The following is a 19831-nucleotide window of genomic DNA, read 5'->3' as shown; positions in this document are numbered from 1 at the left end:
TCTCATCTTTATTTCCTACCTCTAGGACCTTTTTCTTCGCTAAGGGAGGATCTACCTTCTCTCCCTTACCCTCTTTTACGTTACTATTCCTCGTTTTACCCCCCTCGAAACCCTCGTGGCACAGGGTCGGTAAAGACGTCTGGGCCAAATCAAAACTGGCCAATTTTAAACTGCTCCCGTTCTCAGCTGCCGCTCTCGACAGGCTGCGAGTGTCCGCGCATGCGGGATAGCTCGGGGACTCTATGGGCGGGGCCTCAACACGCACCGGTCGGCGGGTCATAGTCATGGCCGACCAAACTTTTCCTCCTGCTAAATCGTTCCCAAGGAGGACATCCACGTCAGTTCTCGGGAATTCTGATGGCACCCCCATTTCAACTGATCCATACACCAGCTCACAATCCAAAATGACCCTACGCAAAGACACCCTTTCTGTCCCTTTTCCTATTCCTCTCAGGGCTACCTCGCCCGTCGGAGGTCCGAATTGTAATACGTTACGGCTAATTAATGATAGCTCCGCCCCCATGTCTCTCCAAATCCATACGGGAATTGGTGGGTCCCCCTTCCTCACAGACACGGTTCCGTGTGACATATAAATCTCCGACCCCTCGCGCTCTCTCTTGCCCTTGAGCTCTTCGCTCTTGCTTTCGCCTGTCCAGCTCCAATTCATGGCTCCTTTGTTTCTCTTTCTCTACTGCTTCTGCTTCTAGCTGCTTTAGCTGGAGCTCATGAGCTTGTTTCTCAGCCTTTTCCTTTGCAGCTGCTTCTAGCTGCTTTACTTAAAGATCATGTTCCAACCTTACTTTCTCCAACTCTACCTGATCTGTCCCACTCGCTAATCTCTTTTCGGGGATATTTTCCAAATCCTCAGCTGCAAACACCTCCTTTTCAATGTATTTATGACCCCTCGCACTTCCTGCTTTTTCATTGATGACCTCACCTCTGCGAGGCCTAACCCCTTTGCCAGATTTACCAAGTCTGATTTGGTAGCCGTCCCTAGCGCCTCTACAGTCGGGTTTCTCATAAATTCACCCACTTCCATCTTTGCTGGTTTCCTGTCTGGCTACCTGCATAACCAGATTTAAGTTTGGACTTACAGCCCGATTCACTGACCCTCCCCTTTGGTTTCAAATCCCGGACGAGCAACCCACTTGTTACATTCCCCAGTAACCGGGTAATTTACCAGCAAAGATAGATGGGTCCGCTGAAGCCTGGTGCTACTATTTTCAAACGTTTTTATTTATAAAGGGGCACAAACGTATGGTTAATACAAAACATTCAGATCATATACGTCGTCACAACTCAATCTAAAGCACAGGTATAGTAATAATCAATCAGAAATAAGCTCTATCGTTGTCTAGGGGTAATGTAGATATATATTGTTTACTGGATATCTAAAAGTCTTTTGCGGTCACTGCAGTTCCACCAGCTGCCGTCGTTGTGGTGTCGCGTTGGTGCTCTTTTGTTAGAAAGAGAGAGAGAGATGGGATGAAACAGTTACCCGACCTGTTTTCCAACCTGGAGGAGTTCGGTTTGTCAGAGCCTCGTTGGGGGAATGAACGCTCATCTGTGGCCTCCCCTGTAGCTAAGCCGTTCTTCCGTTGTGGGGTCGCCAATCCCAGGCAAGGAAAAGACGCACACAAACCCCACCACCGGCTGTCGCTATCAAAACGCTGTCACAGGATTTCTAGCGTGTCTTCTGGTGCGTCTGAAGGGGTCCTCCCCCCCCCCAGACCCTCCTTTATACTTCCTCACGGGATCGCCGGTGTCAATCTCTCTCTCAACCAGCCCACTTTGCCCGAGGGCTTTGCACGTGGTCTTCATGAGACAATAGTCAAAGAGTCGCTTTATTCTGCTTCCCGGGGGAACATGGTCTTCAGCACGTCTCCCTCTCTCTCTCCCATTTTCCTGTGTCTATTCAGCATGTCTCTCCCCCTCTTGGGTCATTTAACCCCCCCTTGACTAGGGCTCTTGCGAATCTCACAAAGGAGGGGGCTGGGGTCATAACAGTGGAAGCTCAACAAAGTTGTCCTACAATTTATGTCGGGTCTCACCAATGTAGAGGAGTCCGCTTTGGGAGCACCGAATGCAATAGACAACTGCAACAGGTTCACAGATGAAATGTTGCCTCACCTGGAAAGGCTGTTTGGGGCCCTCAGTGGAGGGAAAGGAGGAAGTGAATGGACAGGTGTAGCATTTCTGTTGTTTGCGGGGACATGTGACAGGAGGGGCATCAGTGAGGAGGGACAAATAGACAAGAGAATTGCGCAGGGAGTGTACCTTACAGAAAGCAGCAAGTGGTGGGGTGGGGGAGGTAAAGATGTGGTAGGATCTCTTTGAAAATAATGGATATTGTGGAAAATGATGTGAAATGATGTGTTGGATGCTGAGGCTCATGGGGTGATAGATGAGGACAGGAAGAACTCTATTCCTGTTGAGGCAATGAGAAGATGGTTTGAGCACGGAGGTCTGGGAAATGGCAGGTGAGGGAGCATCAATGGTGGAGGAAGGGAAGCACCATCTTTTAAAGAAGGAGCACATCTCTGATGTTCTAGAAAGAAAAGCCTCATCCTGGGAATAGATGCAGAAGAGATGAAGAGAATTAGAAAAGGGAATAGCATTTTTACAGGAGACAGAGTGTGAAGAGGTACAGTCATGATAGCCATGAGAATCAGTAAATGCCAAAGGCTGTGGCCAGAACATACCCGGTGTATCTCAAAATCTGTGCCAAATGATTGAGGCTGCAACACGTGTGCAAAAAAGCTAAAAAGTAGCTGTTCCATAATCCATCAATCTCATCAAAATTCAGCAATTCTGCCATTTCCTGTTGAGAATGGTGATGGACAATTAAACAGCTAATGTGAGAAGTAGGTTTAAGGAGATTCCAGAGTTAATGCTTCACTGGACAGCAAGGCAGCATCTGACTGAGTGAAGTATTAAGAACCTGTGGTAATGAATTCAATGGGCATAAAGGTGGATTAACCTCAGGCAAAAGTAGGTGGTTTTGGATATTGGATGTCTATCAGTTCTTGTTCAATGCAACTCCATAGGAGTTCCTTGTGGTGATGTACTAGGCTTAGTTATCTTTACTTCATCATATGAATAGTGAAGGAGCTGTTTGTTGCTGATAGCACAATGCCCAGTCCATTTTGCAATTTCTCAGAAAGTGAAGCGACTCATGCCTTTAAGATCTAGCCAACATGGACTGATATGTGACAAGAAACAACACTATCAGAATATTTCCAGACAATTACCATTGCCAGTGAAATGTAATTGAAGACAGTACTTTTGAGATTCAGTGACCTTACTATTCCAAGTCCTTCCCCATCAACATCCTTGCAAAAGAGGCAGTGGTCATGACTGACCAGGAAACCAATTAGATCGGCCACTATGGTACAAGAACTAATCAGAGGTTGTGTAGTGAAAGGAATTTTACCTCTTGGAGCTCCAAAACATTTGCTATCTACAAGGAAGAGAAAAACTGCAGGTGCAGGAAATCCAAGCAAGACGCACAAAATGCTGGAGGAACTCCTGCAGGCCAGCCAGCGTCAATGGAAAAAAGTACAGTCTATGTTTCAGGCTGAGACCCTTCAGCAGGACTGGAGAAGAAAAAAAAGCTGACGAGTAGATTTGAATGGATGGGGCATAATTAAACAATTTAATTATTCATGGCAAACATTTGGAAAGCAAATATCAATCATGATTTCATAAAAGTTGGATTCATCCTTCAAGGCTGCATCTCTCACTTTCCCCACTGCTAGAAAATACATGCATTCTTGTGAAGACTGAACATACTAGCCACCACAGAAAACTCTACAGCACTCAAGGAGCAAGAGTAAGGACTAGCAGAATGAGTCACTGGTCTTGTTGAGATCCCAGTTCAGCATTTGCCATGTATAGGTGTGGGGCACTTGCTTTCACCCCATGAATCAAAGTAGAAACTCCCGGAATAGCAGGAAGCCTTGCCATTATCTATTTTTTTGCCTCTAACCAGAGTTCCCGCACTCCATTGCTGATATTCTCCAGGAATTTCAGGGTTACCATCAATAAAGCATGGATTGAGCAATGCTGTCGTGACCACTTGAAAACTTGCGAGGCCTACTGAACCCTAAGACATTATAGAGCTAAGTCTATAAAGTCTTCAGGTAGCTGGAATAATTTCATATTGTTTTAGCAATAGAAATTGAAATGAAATAAAAATGTCAATATTATCACTGATTCTTATTCTTTTCTGTCTCATCTACTACAGAGAAAAGTTACAAGGATGTTGCCCGGTATGGAGGATTTGAGTTGTAAGGGAAGATTGAATAGGTTAAAACTTTATTCCTTGGAATTTAGAAAACTAAGAGGAGATTTGATAGAGGTATCCAAAATTATGTATGATGTAGATAGGGTAAATGCAAGCAGGCTTTTTCCACTGAGGTTAGGTGGGAGTACAACCAGAGGTCATGGGTTAACAGTGAAAGGTGAAAAGTTTAAGGGGAACATGAGGAGAAACTTTCACTCAGAAGGTCATGAGAATGTGGAATGAGCTGCCATCATAAGTGGTGCATGCAAGCTTTATTTCTACATTTAAGAGAAGTTTGGATAGGTACATAGATGGTTGGCTATGGAGGGCTATGTCCCGGTGCAGGTCAATGGGAGCTGGCAGTGTTAAATAGTTTAGTACAGACTAGGTGGGCCATAGGGCCCAGTTCTGTGCTGTACTGTTCTATGACTCTATGGCTCTGTGTTCTTATGCAGCTTCTCCTCTTAGTGCTCGCATTTTACTTCTATCTCAATTGCATGAAAAATGCAGGTTTCCTGTATCTTGTTTTCTGAATGTAATCACCAGGCATTCCTATTTATCTCTGCCTCTCCCATGTCACTGTTCTGTTTGAAAACTAGTCTGTGTGGTTAATTAATTTGCAGATTGAGGCTCAGGATAATGTCATTTCACTTGGTCAAACCACGAACACAGTCATTTGCAGAATCACATTCCATGTCTGTTCCAATCAGCAAATTAGAACATTAGGCAGACAGACACGCTGGAAATTAGGTATCCCATGATGTTGAAGTTATCACATTGCATTCAAGTTTTGACAGAATAGTAAATATAGAAGCAGCTTTTACATGTAAGTTGAAGTTGTTGCTGTCATTAAACACTACTCTAATTATTTTTATGAATACGGACTTCAATACACACACACACACACACACACACACACACACACACACACACACACACACACACACACACACACACACACACACACACACACACACACACACACACACACACACACACCTCCCCCCCCCCCTCAATTGCGCCTACAATTTGAAATGTAGATTTAATCTATTTTAGGCAGCAACTCACACATTTGTTTCCTGCCAAATATTGAACACTAGTATCACATGATCAGAAAAAAAGATAGAACAACCACTCCAAAAAATTTCATGTCATTCAAAATAGCTGTGGACCTGACACATGACGCATTTGTCAACCAAATTAACGGTATTCACCTGAATGCTGCAATTAGATGGAGAGGCAAGAGATTTCAGATGCAAGAAATCTTGAACAGCCCACACAAAGAATGCTGCAGAAACTCACCAGTTGGTCTCAATTACTATCCGCCAGCTTGTGCTCCTTTCATCTCCATATCCTTTTATTCTCGTTTCTGCCCTCTTCCTTCCCAATCCTGATAAAGGGCCTCAGGTCAAAACAATAACTGTTCATTTCCTTCCATAGATGCTGCCTGACCAGTTCAGTTCCTACAGCATTTTATGTGTGTTGCATTTAGATTGTAACTCACAGCCCACTCCAGGCATCTCAATATTCTGGAAGTTAGTAGAAACACATACTATTGAAAATGGTTTCTGAATTACAGCTTTGCAGCCAAATATGTACTTAATTAAGCTGAAATTGCCTCTGCTTTATGCAGCCAAATGATTAATCAATAAATCACGTGCCAGTGAGGGTAAGCTCTGGAGGGTGAACACGTGGCTGAGGAACTGGTGTAGGGGGCAGGGTTTCAGATTTTTGGATCATTGGGACCTCTTCTGGGGCAGGTGAGACCTGTACAAGAGAGAAGGGTTACTCCTGAACTACAGAAGGACCAATATGCTTGCAGGGAGGTTTGCTAGTGCTATTGGGGAGGGTTTAAACTAGATTTGCAGGGGGATGGGAACCAGAGTACCAGAGCAGATAGTGGAGAACGGGTGAAAATAAATGATGTTAAAAGTTCATGCAAAGTCAGAAATGGAAGGGTTGTGTGTGGTGGTAATAATCTTCTGAGGTGTGTCTATTTCAATGCGAGGAGCATTGTGGGAAAGGCAGACAAACTGAGGGCATAGATTGACATGTAGAATTATGACATTGTAGCCATTAGTGAAACTTGGCTATAGGAGGGCAGGACTGGCAGCTTAATGTTCCAGGGTTCCGATGTTTCAGACATGATAGAGGCAGGGGAATGAAGAGTGGGGGGTGGCATTGCTAGTCAGGGAAAATGTTACAGCAATGCTGAGGCAGGACAGATTAGAGGGCTTGTCTATCGAGGCCATATGGATGGAGCTGAGAAACAGGAAAGGTATGACCACATTAATGGGGTTGTATTATAGACCACCCAATAGTCAGTGAGAATTGGAGGAGCAAATCTGCAGAGACATAGCAGACAACTGTGGGAAACATAAAGTTGTGATAGAAGGGGACTTAATTTTCCACATATTGATTGGGACTCCCATACTGTTAAAGGTTTAGATGGGTTAGAGTTTGTAAAATGTGTTCAGGAAAGTTTTCTAAATCATTATATAAAGGTACCAACTAGAGAGGATGCAATATTGGATCTCCCATTAGGAAACGAGTTAGGTCAAGTGATGGAAGTATGTGTCGGGGAACACTTTGGGCCTAGTGATCATAACGCCATTAGTTTCAACTTGGTCATGGATAAAGATAGATCTGGTCCTCAGGTTGAGGTACTACACTGGAAAAAGGCCAGATATGAAGAAATGAGAATGGATCTGAAAAGCATGGATTGGGACAGGTTGTTCTCTGGCAAGGATGTGATTGGTAAGTGGGAGGCCTACAAAGGAGAAATTTTAAGAGTGCAGAGTTTGTATGTTCCTGTCAGGATTAAAGGCAAAGTGAGTGAGAATAAGGAACCTTGGTTTTCGAGGGATATTGGAAATCTGATAAAGAAGAAGAGAGAGATGTATAACATGCATAGGAAACAAGGAGCAAATAAGGTTCTTGAGGAATATAAGAAGTGCAAGAAAATACTTAAGAACGAAATCCGGAGGGCTAAAAGAAGACATGAGGTTGCTTTGGCAGTCAAGGTGAAGGATAATCCTAAGTGCTTCTACAGGTACAGTATATTAAGAGCAAAAGGATAGTAAGGGATAAAATTGGTCCTCTTGAAAATCAGAATGGTCAGCTATGTATGGAAACAAAAGAAATGGGGGAGATCTTAAATGTTTTTTTTTTGCACCTGTATTTACTAAGGAAACTGGCAAGGAGTCTATGGAAATAAGGCAAACAAGTAGTGAGGTCATGGAACCTATACAGATTAAAGAGGAGGAGGTGCTTGCTGTCTTGAGGCAAATCAGAGTAGATAAATCCCCAGGACCTGACAGAGTATTCCCTTGGACCTTGAAGGAGACTAGTGTTGAAATTGCAGGGGCCCTGGCAGATATATTTAAAATGTTGGTATCCATGGGTGAGGTGTCGGATGATTGGAGGATAGCTCAATTTATTCCGTTGTTTAAAAAAGGCTCTAAAAGTAAACCAGGAAATTATAGGCCGGTAAGTTTGACATCAGTAGTAGGTAAATTATTGGAAGGAGTACTAAGAGATAGGATCTACAAGTATTTAGATAGACAGGGACTTATTACGGAGAGTCAACATGGCTTTGTGCATGGTAGGTCATGTTTAACCAACCTATTAGAGTTTTTCGAGGAGGTTACCAGGAAAGTGGATGAAGGGAAGGCAGTGAATGTTGTCTACATGGACTTCAGTAAGGCCTTTGACAAGGTCCCACATGGGAGGATTGTTAGGAAGATTCCGTCGCTAGGTATACATAGTGAGGTAGTAGATTGGATTAGACATTAGCTCAGTGGGAGAAGTCAGAGAGTGGTAGTGGAGGATTGCTTCTCTGAGTGGAGGCCTGTGACTAGTGGTGTGCCACAGGGATCAGTGCTGGGTCCATTGTTATTTGTCATCTATATCAATGATCTGGATGATAACGTGGTAAATTGGATCAGCAAATTTACTGATGATACAAAGATTGGAGGTGTAGTGGACAGTGAGGGAGGTTTTCAAAGCCTGCACAGGGATTTGAACCAGCTGGAAAAGTGGGCAAAATGGCAGACAGAGTTTAATGCAGGTAAGTGTGAGTTATTGCACTTTGGGAGGACAAACCAAGGTAACACATACAAGGTAAATGGTAGGGCACTGAGGAGTGTAGTAGAACAGAGGGATCTGGGAATACAGATACATAATTCCCTCAAAGTGGCTTCACAGGTAGATAGGGTAGTAAAGAGAGCTTTTGGTACATTGGCCTTCATAAATCAAAGTATTGAGTATAAGAGTTGGAATATTATGGTGACGTTGTATAAGACATTGGTGAGGCCGAATTTGGAGTATTGTGTGCAGTTTTGGTCACCAAATTATAGGAAGGATATTAATAAGGTTAAAAGAGCGCAGAGAAGGTTTACAAGGATGTTGCCGGGACTTGAGAAACCGACTTACAGAGAAAGGTTGAAAAGATTAGGACTTTATTCCTTGGAGTGTAGAAGGATGAGGGGAGATTTGATAGAGGTGTATAAAATTATGATGGGTATAGATAGAGTGAATGCAAGCAGGCTTTTTCCACTGAGGCTAGGGAAGGAAAAAACCAGAGGACATGGGTTAAGGGTGGAGGGGAAAAAGTTTAAAGGGAACATTGGGGGGGCTTCTTCACACAGAGAGTGGTAGGAGTGTGGAATGAGCTGCCAGATGAAGTGGTAAATGTGGGCTCACTTTTAACATTTGAGAAAAACTTGGACAGGTACATGGATGAGAGGTGTACGGAGGAATATGGTCCCGGTGCAGGTCAGTAGGACTAGGCAGAAAAATGGTTCGGCACATCCAAGAAGGGCCAAAAGGCGTGTTTCTGTGCTGTAATGTTCTATGGTTCTAACTAATAATGTTTTGTAATAACCTCAGCATTTTCATCATCAGAAAATATATCATTTAAATGATTTACACAAAATATTTTGAATTTTTAAAAGTTAAATAAAGTACCTTTACAGTATGTTTATAACAATTGTAAAGCTATGGACCTATGCCTGTTTAAAAGTTGCAAAAATAGGACTATGTTAAACTGTGGTTTATAGACGCTGCTGAAGCAAAAATTGTAAAGTCAATTGAACTAGTAGAAGATACATTGTTTCAAATGAGTTAATGTTTCCATTTTAAATTAAACTTATTTATCAAGATTTTGACTGTCATTTTTTCTTTTTAAATCTACTTGAAGTGAAAGTTGAAGATTCATAATCATACTGCTAGTGTATATACTATACTCAGTACAGTAGCCACAACTAATTGTTACTTACATCTGCCAGTTAACTACTGTCCGTGATGCATGAGACTGAAGTCCCATTGAATGTAAAGGGAAAACAGCTCCAGGTGTATGCATAATGTCAGCTTAATTAAAAGTAAAATCAAAGGAAATGGGAAAATTAATGGTCTTGAACAATATTTCATCATCTTTGAGGAGAAAACCTAAGTTCTGTCACAATAATAATTTTATTTATTGCACCTTAGTATCTATGGTGCCTAAATAAACACCGCAGAGTCATTGTAATCAACACTGTGCCGATTGATCCTGAAGGATTTATGCTAAATTTCATGAGAAGTGATACAACTTCTGGGAGAGTATCTGCACACCTCCTTGGGAGAGAATCTAACTGGATCTCCCATAATGTTGGGTAATTCATAAGATCAAACTTGGAACGTTATCACAAGATCATAAGACAAAGGAGCAGAAGCAGGCCATTCGGCCCATCAAGTCTGCTCCGCCACTCCACCATGAGCTAAACTATTCTCCCATCTAGTTCCAATTTCTGGCTTTTTCCCCATATCCCTTGATACCCTGACTAATTAGATACCTATCAATCTCCTCCTTAAACACCCTCAATGATCGGGCCTCCACAGCTGCATGTGGCAACGAATTTCATAAATCCACGACCCTCTGGCTAAAAAACTTTCTTCTCATCTCTGTTTTAAATGGCTATCCTCTAATTCTAAGACTGTGGCCTCTTGTCCTGGACTCACCCACCAAGGGAAAAGCCTTTCCACATCTACTCTGTCCAACCCTTTCAACATTCGAAATGTTTCTATTAAATCCCCTCTCATTTTTCTATACTCTAATGAATACAGTCCAAGAGCCAACAAGCGCTCCTCATATGTTAACCCCTGCATTCCAGGAATCATCCTCGTAAATCTTCTCTGAATTCTCTCCGACATCAGTACATCCCTTCTAAGGCTACGTCCACACTAGACCAGATAAATCCGTAACTGAAGTTTTTTCTCTTCGTTTTTATCCTCCGTCCACACTAAAATGGTGGTTTTTGTCCCCCGAAACCAGAGATTTTCAGAAACGCTCTCCAGAGTGTGTAATTTTGAAAATGCCAGATTGACCAGAGCAGTGTGGACGGGGTAACCAGAGAAATCTAAAAATGCTGTCATGACGTGCCGGAACAGATTGTGATGGCAGCGCGCCATTTCATTGTTTTCTTGAACGCAACCTAATAATTTCAGAACAGACAGCAACGAGACTGATGCCAGAAGAGTTAGAAATGTACTCACCAAATACTTTGACCCATAACATACTGAATAAATAAATATACTCACTTTGCCCTGTTTTCTGTCCTTGCTCGTATGAAGGTGGTTTACCTATTTATGCAAGTACTTCTCTGACAATAGATGTGTAACAGCCTAATGTAACATTGTATGGAAATACAAGATAACACTGATGCAAACATGTTTTATACATTTAACAAGGGGCTTTATTTATACAACAGAGTTCATCAGTTTTTCAATGTTCGTCGTCAGCCGGGTCAATCTGTCCGTGAACAGTTGGTTGCCTCCATACGCTCCAGTATTTGCATTATTTTACTTTTAAGTCATCCTGCATGAGAGCCAACAGCTGTCCGTCGTTTAAGTTTTTCTAGTCTGTAACTGCACAAACGCGCACTTTCACAGCGAGATTCGACACCAAACATGTCACTTGTTTTCGGTAGATGTGTTCTGCACATGCGCAGGTGGAGGAGATTTGCCGAAATATCCGTTTTAATGAGGACAGAGATATTTTTAAAAACGCATAGTGCGGACGCCTTTCGTTTTTACGTGAAACCGGTGTTGTCAAAATTATCCAGTCTAGTGTGGACGTAGCCTAAGATAGGGGGCCCAAAACTGCACACAGTATTCCAAATACAGCCTCATCAACACCTCCTTACTCTTATACACTATTCCTCTTGAAATGAATGCCAACATAGAATTCGCATTCATTCAATCATAAAAACTTAGAAAGCCCAAGGAATCTCTTAAAGGCAAAATGGCCGGAAATTAAAGTGAACCATAAACCAAATGTACAGATTTAAAAAGCAGCGCTGATCAAGAAGAATGACGATAGCTCTATAAATACTATAAAGAAAGGAGTATAAGATAATTACTCAACTTGCGTACCGAATAATGGGGCTGCTGATGTGAGCAGCCATGTTTAGTCTCACCTATTAATATGCACACTTATCCTTTGTTATGTGTCACAAATTCTGCCTGATCCATTCTATTAATTCACAGCACTTCAATATCCAGCTTTCAATAACCTTAAACTGGAAATTTCTGTTGCTACCTCAATATTCACCAAGTTTTTGCCACTAAAATAATTCTAAGTCACAAGTGTAATCTAGGATAGATCAGACTGCACAATTTTAACTCACCTCTGTAAACCGCCATTATTTCTTACTGAGGTTTTAATGAATATTAAAATGCAATCTTTTGCATTCCTCAAAGGCATCAATGCTTTTTAATTCAGAACCATTTCTTGGTCTTTAGGAAAGCTGAAAGAATTTCACTCATACTGCTAACTTATTCATGCTTCATCATCATTATGTGCCATGCCATATGATATGGGTGATCATGGTTAAAGACCATGATTGTTTTTGGCAAATTTTTCTACAGAAGTGGTTTGTCATTGCTTTCTTCTGGGCAAGTCTGGTGACCGCAGCCATTATCAATATTCTTCAGAGATTGTCTGCCTGGCATCAGTGGTCGCGTAACCAGGACTTGTGATATGTATCAGCTGCTCAAATGACCTGCTCCTATGGCTTCATGTGACCCTGACGAGGGGGCTAAGCAGGTGCTACACCTTGCCCAAGGGTGACCTGCAGACTAGCGAAGGAAAGGAGCACCTTGCACCTCCTTTGGTACAGACATATTTCCACCCAACCATCCATTACTAATGCTAGATCCATCAAAATATAAAACAATTATATCTGTAAATTTACTTAAACTTTTTTAACTTGACAGTGAATTGCTAAATTTTGGAAAATGGTAGACAATATGCTGAGACATATTGGTATACAAACTTATCAAGTTAGCTAGGATATAAACACATTTATACTAAACTATAAATTTATGACTAAATTAAATACTCAGCTTTATGACTAAGCACATTGATGAAGATAGAACAGTACAGTAGTGTATGTGGATTTCAGCAAGGCATTTGATAAGGTACCCCATGCAAGTCTTATTGAGAAAGTAAGCAGGCATGGGATCCAAGGGCACCTTGCTTTGTGGATACAGAATTGGCTTGCCCACAGAAGGCAAAGAGTGGTTGTATTCGGGCCATATTCTGCATAGAGGTTGGTGACCAGTGGTGTGCCTCAGTGATCTGTTCTGGGACCCCTTCTCTTCATGACTTTTACAAATGACCTGGATGAGGAAGTTGAGGGATGGGTTAGTAAATTTGCTGATGACACAAAGGTTGGAGGTATTGTGGATAATGTGGAGGGCTGTCAGGGATTACAGCGGGACATCGATAGGATGGAAAACTGGGTTGAGAAGTGGCAGATAGAGCTCAACCCAGATAAGTGTGAGGTGGTTCATTTTGGTAGGTCAAATATTATGGCAGAATATAGTATTAATGGTAAGACTCTTGGCAGCATGGAGGATCAGAGGGATCTTGGAGTCCGTGTCTATAGGACACTCATAGCTGCTGAGCAGGTTGACTGTGTCATTAAGAAGGCATACGGTGCATTGGCCTTCATCAGCCATGGGAATGAATTCAAGAACCAAGAGGTAATGTTACAGCTGTATAGGACCCTGTTCAGACCCCACTTGGAGTACTGTGCTTAGTACTGGTCATCTCACTACAGGAAGGATGTGGAAACTAGAGAAAAGGTGCAGAGGAGATTTACAAGGAAATTGCCTGGATTGGGGAGCATGCCTTACGTCGAGAATAGGATGAGTGAACTTGGCCTTTTCTCCTTGGAGCAACAGAGGAAGAGAGGTGACCTGATAGAGGTGTATAAGATGATGAGAGGCATTGATCGTGTGGATAGTCAGAGGCTTTTTCCCAGGGCTGAAATGGCTAACGTGAGAGGGCACAGTTTTAAGGTGCTTGGAAGTAGGTACAGAGAGCATGACAGAGGTAAGATTTTTTATGCAGAGAGTGGTGAGTGTGTGGAATGGGCTGCCGGCAACTGTGGTGGAGGTGGCTACAATAGGGTATTTTAAGAGACTCCTGGCTAGGTACATGGAGCTCAGAAAAATAGAGGGCTATGTGTAACCCCAGGTAATTTCTAAACTAAGTACATGTTCGGCACAGCATTGTGGGCTGAAGAGCCTGTATTGTGCTGTAGGTTTTCTATGTTTCTATGATATTTGAAGATGATTTTCATAAGATATAGGAGCAGAATTAGGTCATTTGGCCTATTGAGTCCGTTCCATTTAACTAATTTCTGACATAATGTAAACTAAACTGAGGCCATTGTATAAAAAATTATTGATTTCTCTTGATCATCTGTATATTAGTACTTTTTGGAATATGCTTAATTTATTAAATTTTGTCATATAAAATATTAAGACAGTCTCAGATTAAAAAAAACATAGAACCTCTGGTTGCCGAAGGAAACCTCATGCATCATTTAAGAGGATCATGGGTGATGCTGTTACTTTTTCACTTTCCTTCCCTGATTCCTATATCCCTGATTTCTGTATCATCTAAAATTCTATTAATCTTAGTATTGGACATACTCACTGATTTAGCATTCACAATCTTCTACTGCAGAAATTTTAATAACTTGTAACCACTGAATAAAATGGTTTCTTATCATCGGTCTATCTGACTTTTCCTTTATCTAAAGAATATGCTCACTGGCAAACCTCACTGGTTGAGTGAAGAGAGGATATGACAGAAATTTTCAAAGCACTATACTTAATGATAAGCAAAACTGTCCTGGTATATTTTTCTCAAGAAAATTTCAAAACGCTAAGTTTTTTGTAAAATGAAATACAGTTTTTCTTTGTCATTCATCTTGAAGATAGAAATGTTGGCTACCATACAATGACTCTCCAATAGGGTTATGTAAAATGTAAGGATTTTTCAGAGAATTATAAATACGTCAGAAAGAACTGTATGCAGTTTCACAAGTAATATTAATGCAATGAGGTCTTGTTATTTCTTGTCTTGTAATGATGACAAAACTGCTAATGTGGGTGGTTTAACACACATGTCTCAAAGTTGTCACTCATTTGCAAGATCTCATCAGCTGCATTAGTTCCAAATTCCCCTGAAAAGATACTGAAATTAATTTAACTTCAATGACAAAACGGACAAGAGAGGGCATATGATAGATCAAAAATTAATGGGACGTTAAGATGATTGGGAAGATTTTACAATCAACTGAAGTCAACTAAAAAAGCCATGAACAGAGAAGACATGAAATATGAAGGTAAGCTAGCCAGTACTATCAAAGAGAATACAAAACTTTTTTTTCAGATGTAAAAAGAGGAAAAGAGAGGTGAAAGTGTGTATCAGACCACTGGAAAACAAAACTAGAGAGGTAGTAAAGGTGGACAGAGAAATGGCAGACAAACTTAACAAGTATTTTGTGTCAGTCTTCACTATAAAAGACACTAGCAGTATGCCAGAAATTCTCCTAATACAATGGAGAACGTGCTTGAGAAGCTGAAAGGTCTATGGGTAGATAAGTCACCTGGACTAGATGGACTACAACCAAAGGTTCTGAAAGAGGTAACTGAAGAGATTGTGGAGTCATTAGTAATGATCTTTCAAGAATCACTTGATTCTGGAATGGTTCCAGAGGACTGGAAAAACGCAGATGTCTCTCCACTCTTTAAGAAGGGAGGGAGGCAGAAGAAAGGCTAGTTAGATATGGGAAGATGCTCGAGTTCCTTACTAAGGATGAGGATTTGAGATACTAGGAGGCATGTAATAAAATAGTATAGTTTTCTTAAGGGGAAATCTTGCATGTGCATGACAAATTTGTCGAAATTCTTTGAGGAAATAATAGGAAGGATAGACGAAGGAGAATCGGTGGATGTAATTTACTTGCATTTTCAGGAGCTTTTGACAGGGTGCCACACATGAGGCTGCTTAACAAGAAAAAAGAATATGATATTACAGTAAAGATATTAGGAAGGATAGAAGAATGGTTGACTGGCAGGCGGGAAAGAGTCAGAATAACGGGGCCTATTCTGGTTGGTGCCGGTGACTAATGATATACTGCAGGGGTTGGTATTGGAACCCCTTCTTTTCACATTATATGTCAATGTGTTGGATGACAGAACTAACAGCTTTGTGGCCAAGTTTGCAGATGATGCAAAGATAGGTGGAGGGATAGGTAGTGTTGAGGAATCACAGAGTCTACAGAAGAACTTGTACATATTCGAGAATGGACAAAGAAATGGCAGATGAAATATAATGCAAGGAAGTGTATAACCATACACTTTGGTACAAAGAATAAAAGAGCAGACTATTTTCTAAAAGGGAGAAAATTCAAAAATAAGAGGTGCAAAAGGACTTAGGAGTCCCTGTGCAGGATTTCCGAAAGGTGAACTTATAGATTGAGTCAGGAAAGAAAATACAATGCTAGCCTTCATTTCGAGAGGACTAGAATATAAAAGTAAGGATGTGATGCTGAGGCTTTATAGGGCATTGTGCAGATCATATCTGGAGTATTGTGAGCAATTTTGAGCCTCTTGTCTAAGAAAAGATGTGCCTTTATTGAACAGGGCCCAGAGGAAGTTCACAAGAATGATTCCGAGAATGAAAGGGTAGAGTGAACATATAAGGAGCATTTGATGTTTCTGGGCCTGTACTCACGGAGCTTTAGAAGAATAAAGTTTCACTGAAACCTATCGAACATTGAAAGCCCAGGATGGAACGGATGTGGAGAGGATGTTTCCTATAATAGGGGAGTCTAGGACCAGAGGGCATAGCCTCAAGATAGAGGAATGTCCATTTAGAATGGAGATACAGAGGAATTTCTTTAGCCAGAGGGTGGTGAACATGATGAATTCATTGCCATGGATAGCTGTGAAGGCCAAATCATTGAGTATAGTTAATGTGGAGGTTGATAGTTTCTTGGTTAGTCAGTGTCAAAGGTTATGAGGAGAAAACAGGAGAATATGGTTCAGTTAGATAATATATCAGCCATGATGGAATGTCAGAACTGGCTCGATGGACGGAATGCCCTAACTTGGTTCCTATGTTTATGTCTTATTAACCCTATAACCATCCTTTTTATTTTAATTTATGCACTTTTCATACGTGGAACTTTATCAAAGGCTTTCTAAAAATCCAAGTTTGTCATACCCACTCATTTTCTCTTACATATTCAATTAGTTAAATCTTCAAACCACTAACGTGGGCTTGTCAAACATCTTTTCCTTTCAGAAATCCATGCAGACTGTCCAATCTCATTGAAAACTATCACGCTATCTCATTCTTTCCAACTTCAGGCAATCTCTCCACCAGGAGGTTTATGTGTATGTAGTTTTCTCCCTTTTTTTAAATAATGGGATTATGTTTGCCATGCACACTGCAGGAACCTATTCAGAATCTGTAGAATTTGGGAAAAAGAGAACCAATATACCTTCTATTTCCATGATTGCTGCTTTAGCTCTCTGGGATGAAAATTAACTGGCCTTAGAAATTTATCAACTTTCACTACTGTGGTAAACTACATATACCTGTCTGGACACGCCCCTCTGCTGACTGCTCCTGTGGCTCCTCCTACAGACCCCTGTGTAAAGGCGATTGGAGGCACTGCTCCCCCCTCAGTCTTCAGGATGTTGTGTGGTGGTCTCTTGCTGCTAATCGTGGTCTCTTGCAGCTAATAAAAGCCTATCGTTCGCCTCCCGTCTCCGAGAGTTATTGATGGTGCATCAACTACATTAATTTCTCATGTATTATTTTTTTCTTCCTAATACTAACTTTCTTTCATTTTTCATTCTCATTTGTGTAAAGTTACTTGTATTTGTTTAATTACTCCTCCATTTCTCTGGCCCCTATTACTCCCCTTTCTGATATAGGAGATCTTCATGACTTTAAGTTTTTTCCCACATATTTATAGAACAGATTTAACAGAAAATGTAACAACTAATGTAATTATTTCATCACACCCACATCCATGCCAAAGGTCAAATTAATGTCAATGATCCATCTTTTCTCTGTATATTTATACCTCTGCTGTCTGTCACATTCATTCAAATATTTTATTGTGTTGCCCATTGGCAAACCATATTGCATAGATTATATATGTCAAAATACTTCAATTTTTGAATATGCTTCTCATCAATATTATAATACTTAAAGATTAAATTTACTCAAGTGATAATTATGTTAGCATTTGGAAGAATTTCACATCAATGCATTATTTTATTGCATTCTCTCCTCATTTATATTTGATAGATTAATAAATTTATTAAAGTAACTGACAAAGGCAATTTTGGAGCATATTTTATATCAATATTGCTGCCACTGATTCACCAAAGAGGTGACAAAGAAATGGAATTGAGGGTATGAGCATGATTAACAACTCTGCTCATTGAGGGAAAACAAAATACATCTTTAGCCACAATAGTAAATGAATCAATTTCCCATGGAAATCCCTGTGCTCTAATGGTTCATCTGAACCACAGGACAGAAGTATCAAAGGTGTTTTCTACTCTGACATTTGTTTAGCATTAGAAACTAAAGGAGAATTTCTACCACTCTGACCTCATTTTCTACAGATTTAGAAAACAATTAGAGAATAAAAAGAAGCATACTTTTAGGGGGAGAACTAAAGGCATTTCGCAATATGTTCCTTCTTTTCATAGAGTAGGTTCTTTCCCCCATTTACTTGGGGTGGGGTACAATTTTACTTTGAACTTATTTGAAGAGGCTTGGAAAAATATGCTTTTAATTTTGGTTGCAAAAGAAACTATGGATTTTATGCTTGGAGAGACTTTAATATGCGTAACACACTAATCATTAAAGAGGAGGCATGCTGAGTTTTGGTGGTGTGGCTATTATAGAGCTATCTTGCTGCGCTGAATTATACGGCATCAGTAAAAAGCTCAAAATTTGTCTTATATCATAATGATCTACCTTTGTTAATAATTTATTGAGCCCTTATAAATGACTGGCAACTGAGCATGCATACTTTATAATGCACATGTGCCAGTCACATACAATTGAGTCAACCTTTTTTTCCCATCAATCTTTGGAATTCAGATTGAAACCTCTCTCAAACCAGTTCTAAGACATTGACCTTAGGTTCTGCATTTCTGACTATTTTACACTTTTGCCACGGTCCTTTAAAGCAGTGGTCAGAGAAGCTTTAAGAAAAAGCTGACAAGTAGTTGCCCCCAGTATCTCTCAAAAGTCCATGTTACATTGCTGGTAAAAGAAAAATAATTTGGGCACTTACCATCCTCTTCTGTTTGTATAACAATTTCATCACTATCTTTCCTTCCTTCTGGGTTTACCAATACCAGTCGAAGTTTCACTGTGGTGTATGGATGCAGTCCCCGCAATGTATAGTGGGATGATGTTTGCATCAGTTCTTCTGCTGTATATTCCCGATGACCAAGCACATACTGGTACTGAACTGTCAAGTTGTAGCTATGGCAACGAGTGACTGCATAACCAAATGGTTCCCAATGAATAGTCAACTGACGAGATCGGACATCCACAACTTCCACACTCTGAGGTCCATGGACAGGATCTAGGAAAAATAAAAATAGTACTATATTATAATTAGAAGCATGCAGGCCCTTAACCTGATCTCATAACAGAAAGGTAACATCAAAACTACTTGCTAATCATGCTTCCAAGCACTGAGGGCTGAGATATTAACAACTATAAGAGGAATAGCAGTATTCATCCAATTCAATATGAACTAATTTTTACAATTTAGGCTGAATAAAAACTTTAATCTTATATAATCTTTAACTAGAAATGGCTGTCTATCTTCTTGAAGTTGAGTATTTTGAAAAGAGAATTGTCATTATATCTCCAAGGCTGATCTCTCAGCTACACTTGTTAGCTGATAGAATCTGATGTTCTGATTTTTTTCCAGGTCAGATGAAAGACCATCAGCCTGAAGTATTATTTCTGTTTTCTAGCATCAGCTATTGCACTGGTTTTCAAATGTGCATGAATCAAACACAAGAACATTCCACAGAATTAAACATTTGAGTGTCAAACGTCAAACAAAGGAAAGCAAATTTTATCAGTAGAAGTACTTTTTATAGGCCTATAAATATGATGCCACTTAAAAGTTACAATCCACGTTTCAGTGGCCA

The 19831-nt window shown here is 40.6% G+C and overlaps 1 protein-coding gene across 5 annotated transcripts in view; it reads right to left on the bottom strand.

The window, feature by feature from the left end:
* ptprt (protein tyrosine phosphatase receptor type T) overlaps positions 1–19831 on the bottom strand; it is a 1512449-nt gene that overhangs the window by 456789 nt on the left and 1035829 nt on the right. For all 5 annotated transcript variants that reach the window (XM_073061878.1, XM_073061879.1, XM_073061880.1 and 2 more), the window contains exon 8: positions 18955–19251. In XM_073061878.1, the coding sequence (XP_072917979.1) occupies positions 18955–19251 (297 nt within the window). The remainder of the gene's footprint in view (positions 1–18954; positions 19252–19831) is intronic.

Source organism: Hemitrygon akajei, chromosome 11, assembly GCF_048418815.1.
Source record: "Hemitrygon akajei chromosome 11, sHemAka1.3, whole genome shotgun sequence".
NCBI classification, from domain to species: domain Eukaryota; kingdom Metazoa; phylum Chordata; class Chondrichthyes; order Myliobatiformes; family Dasyatidae; genus Hemitrygon; species Hemitrygon akajei.
This window is presented reverse-complemented; position numbering and strand designations above follow the sequence as displayed.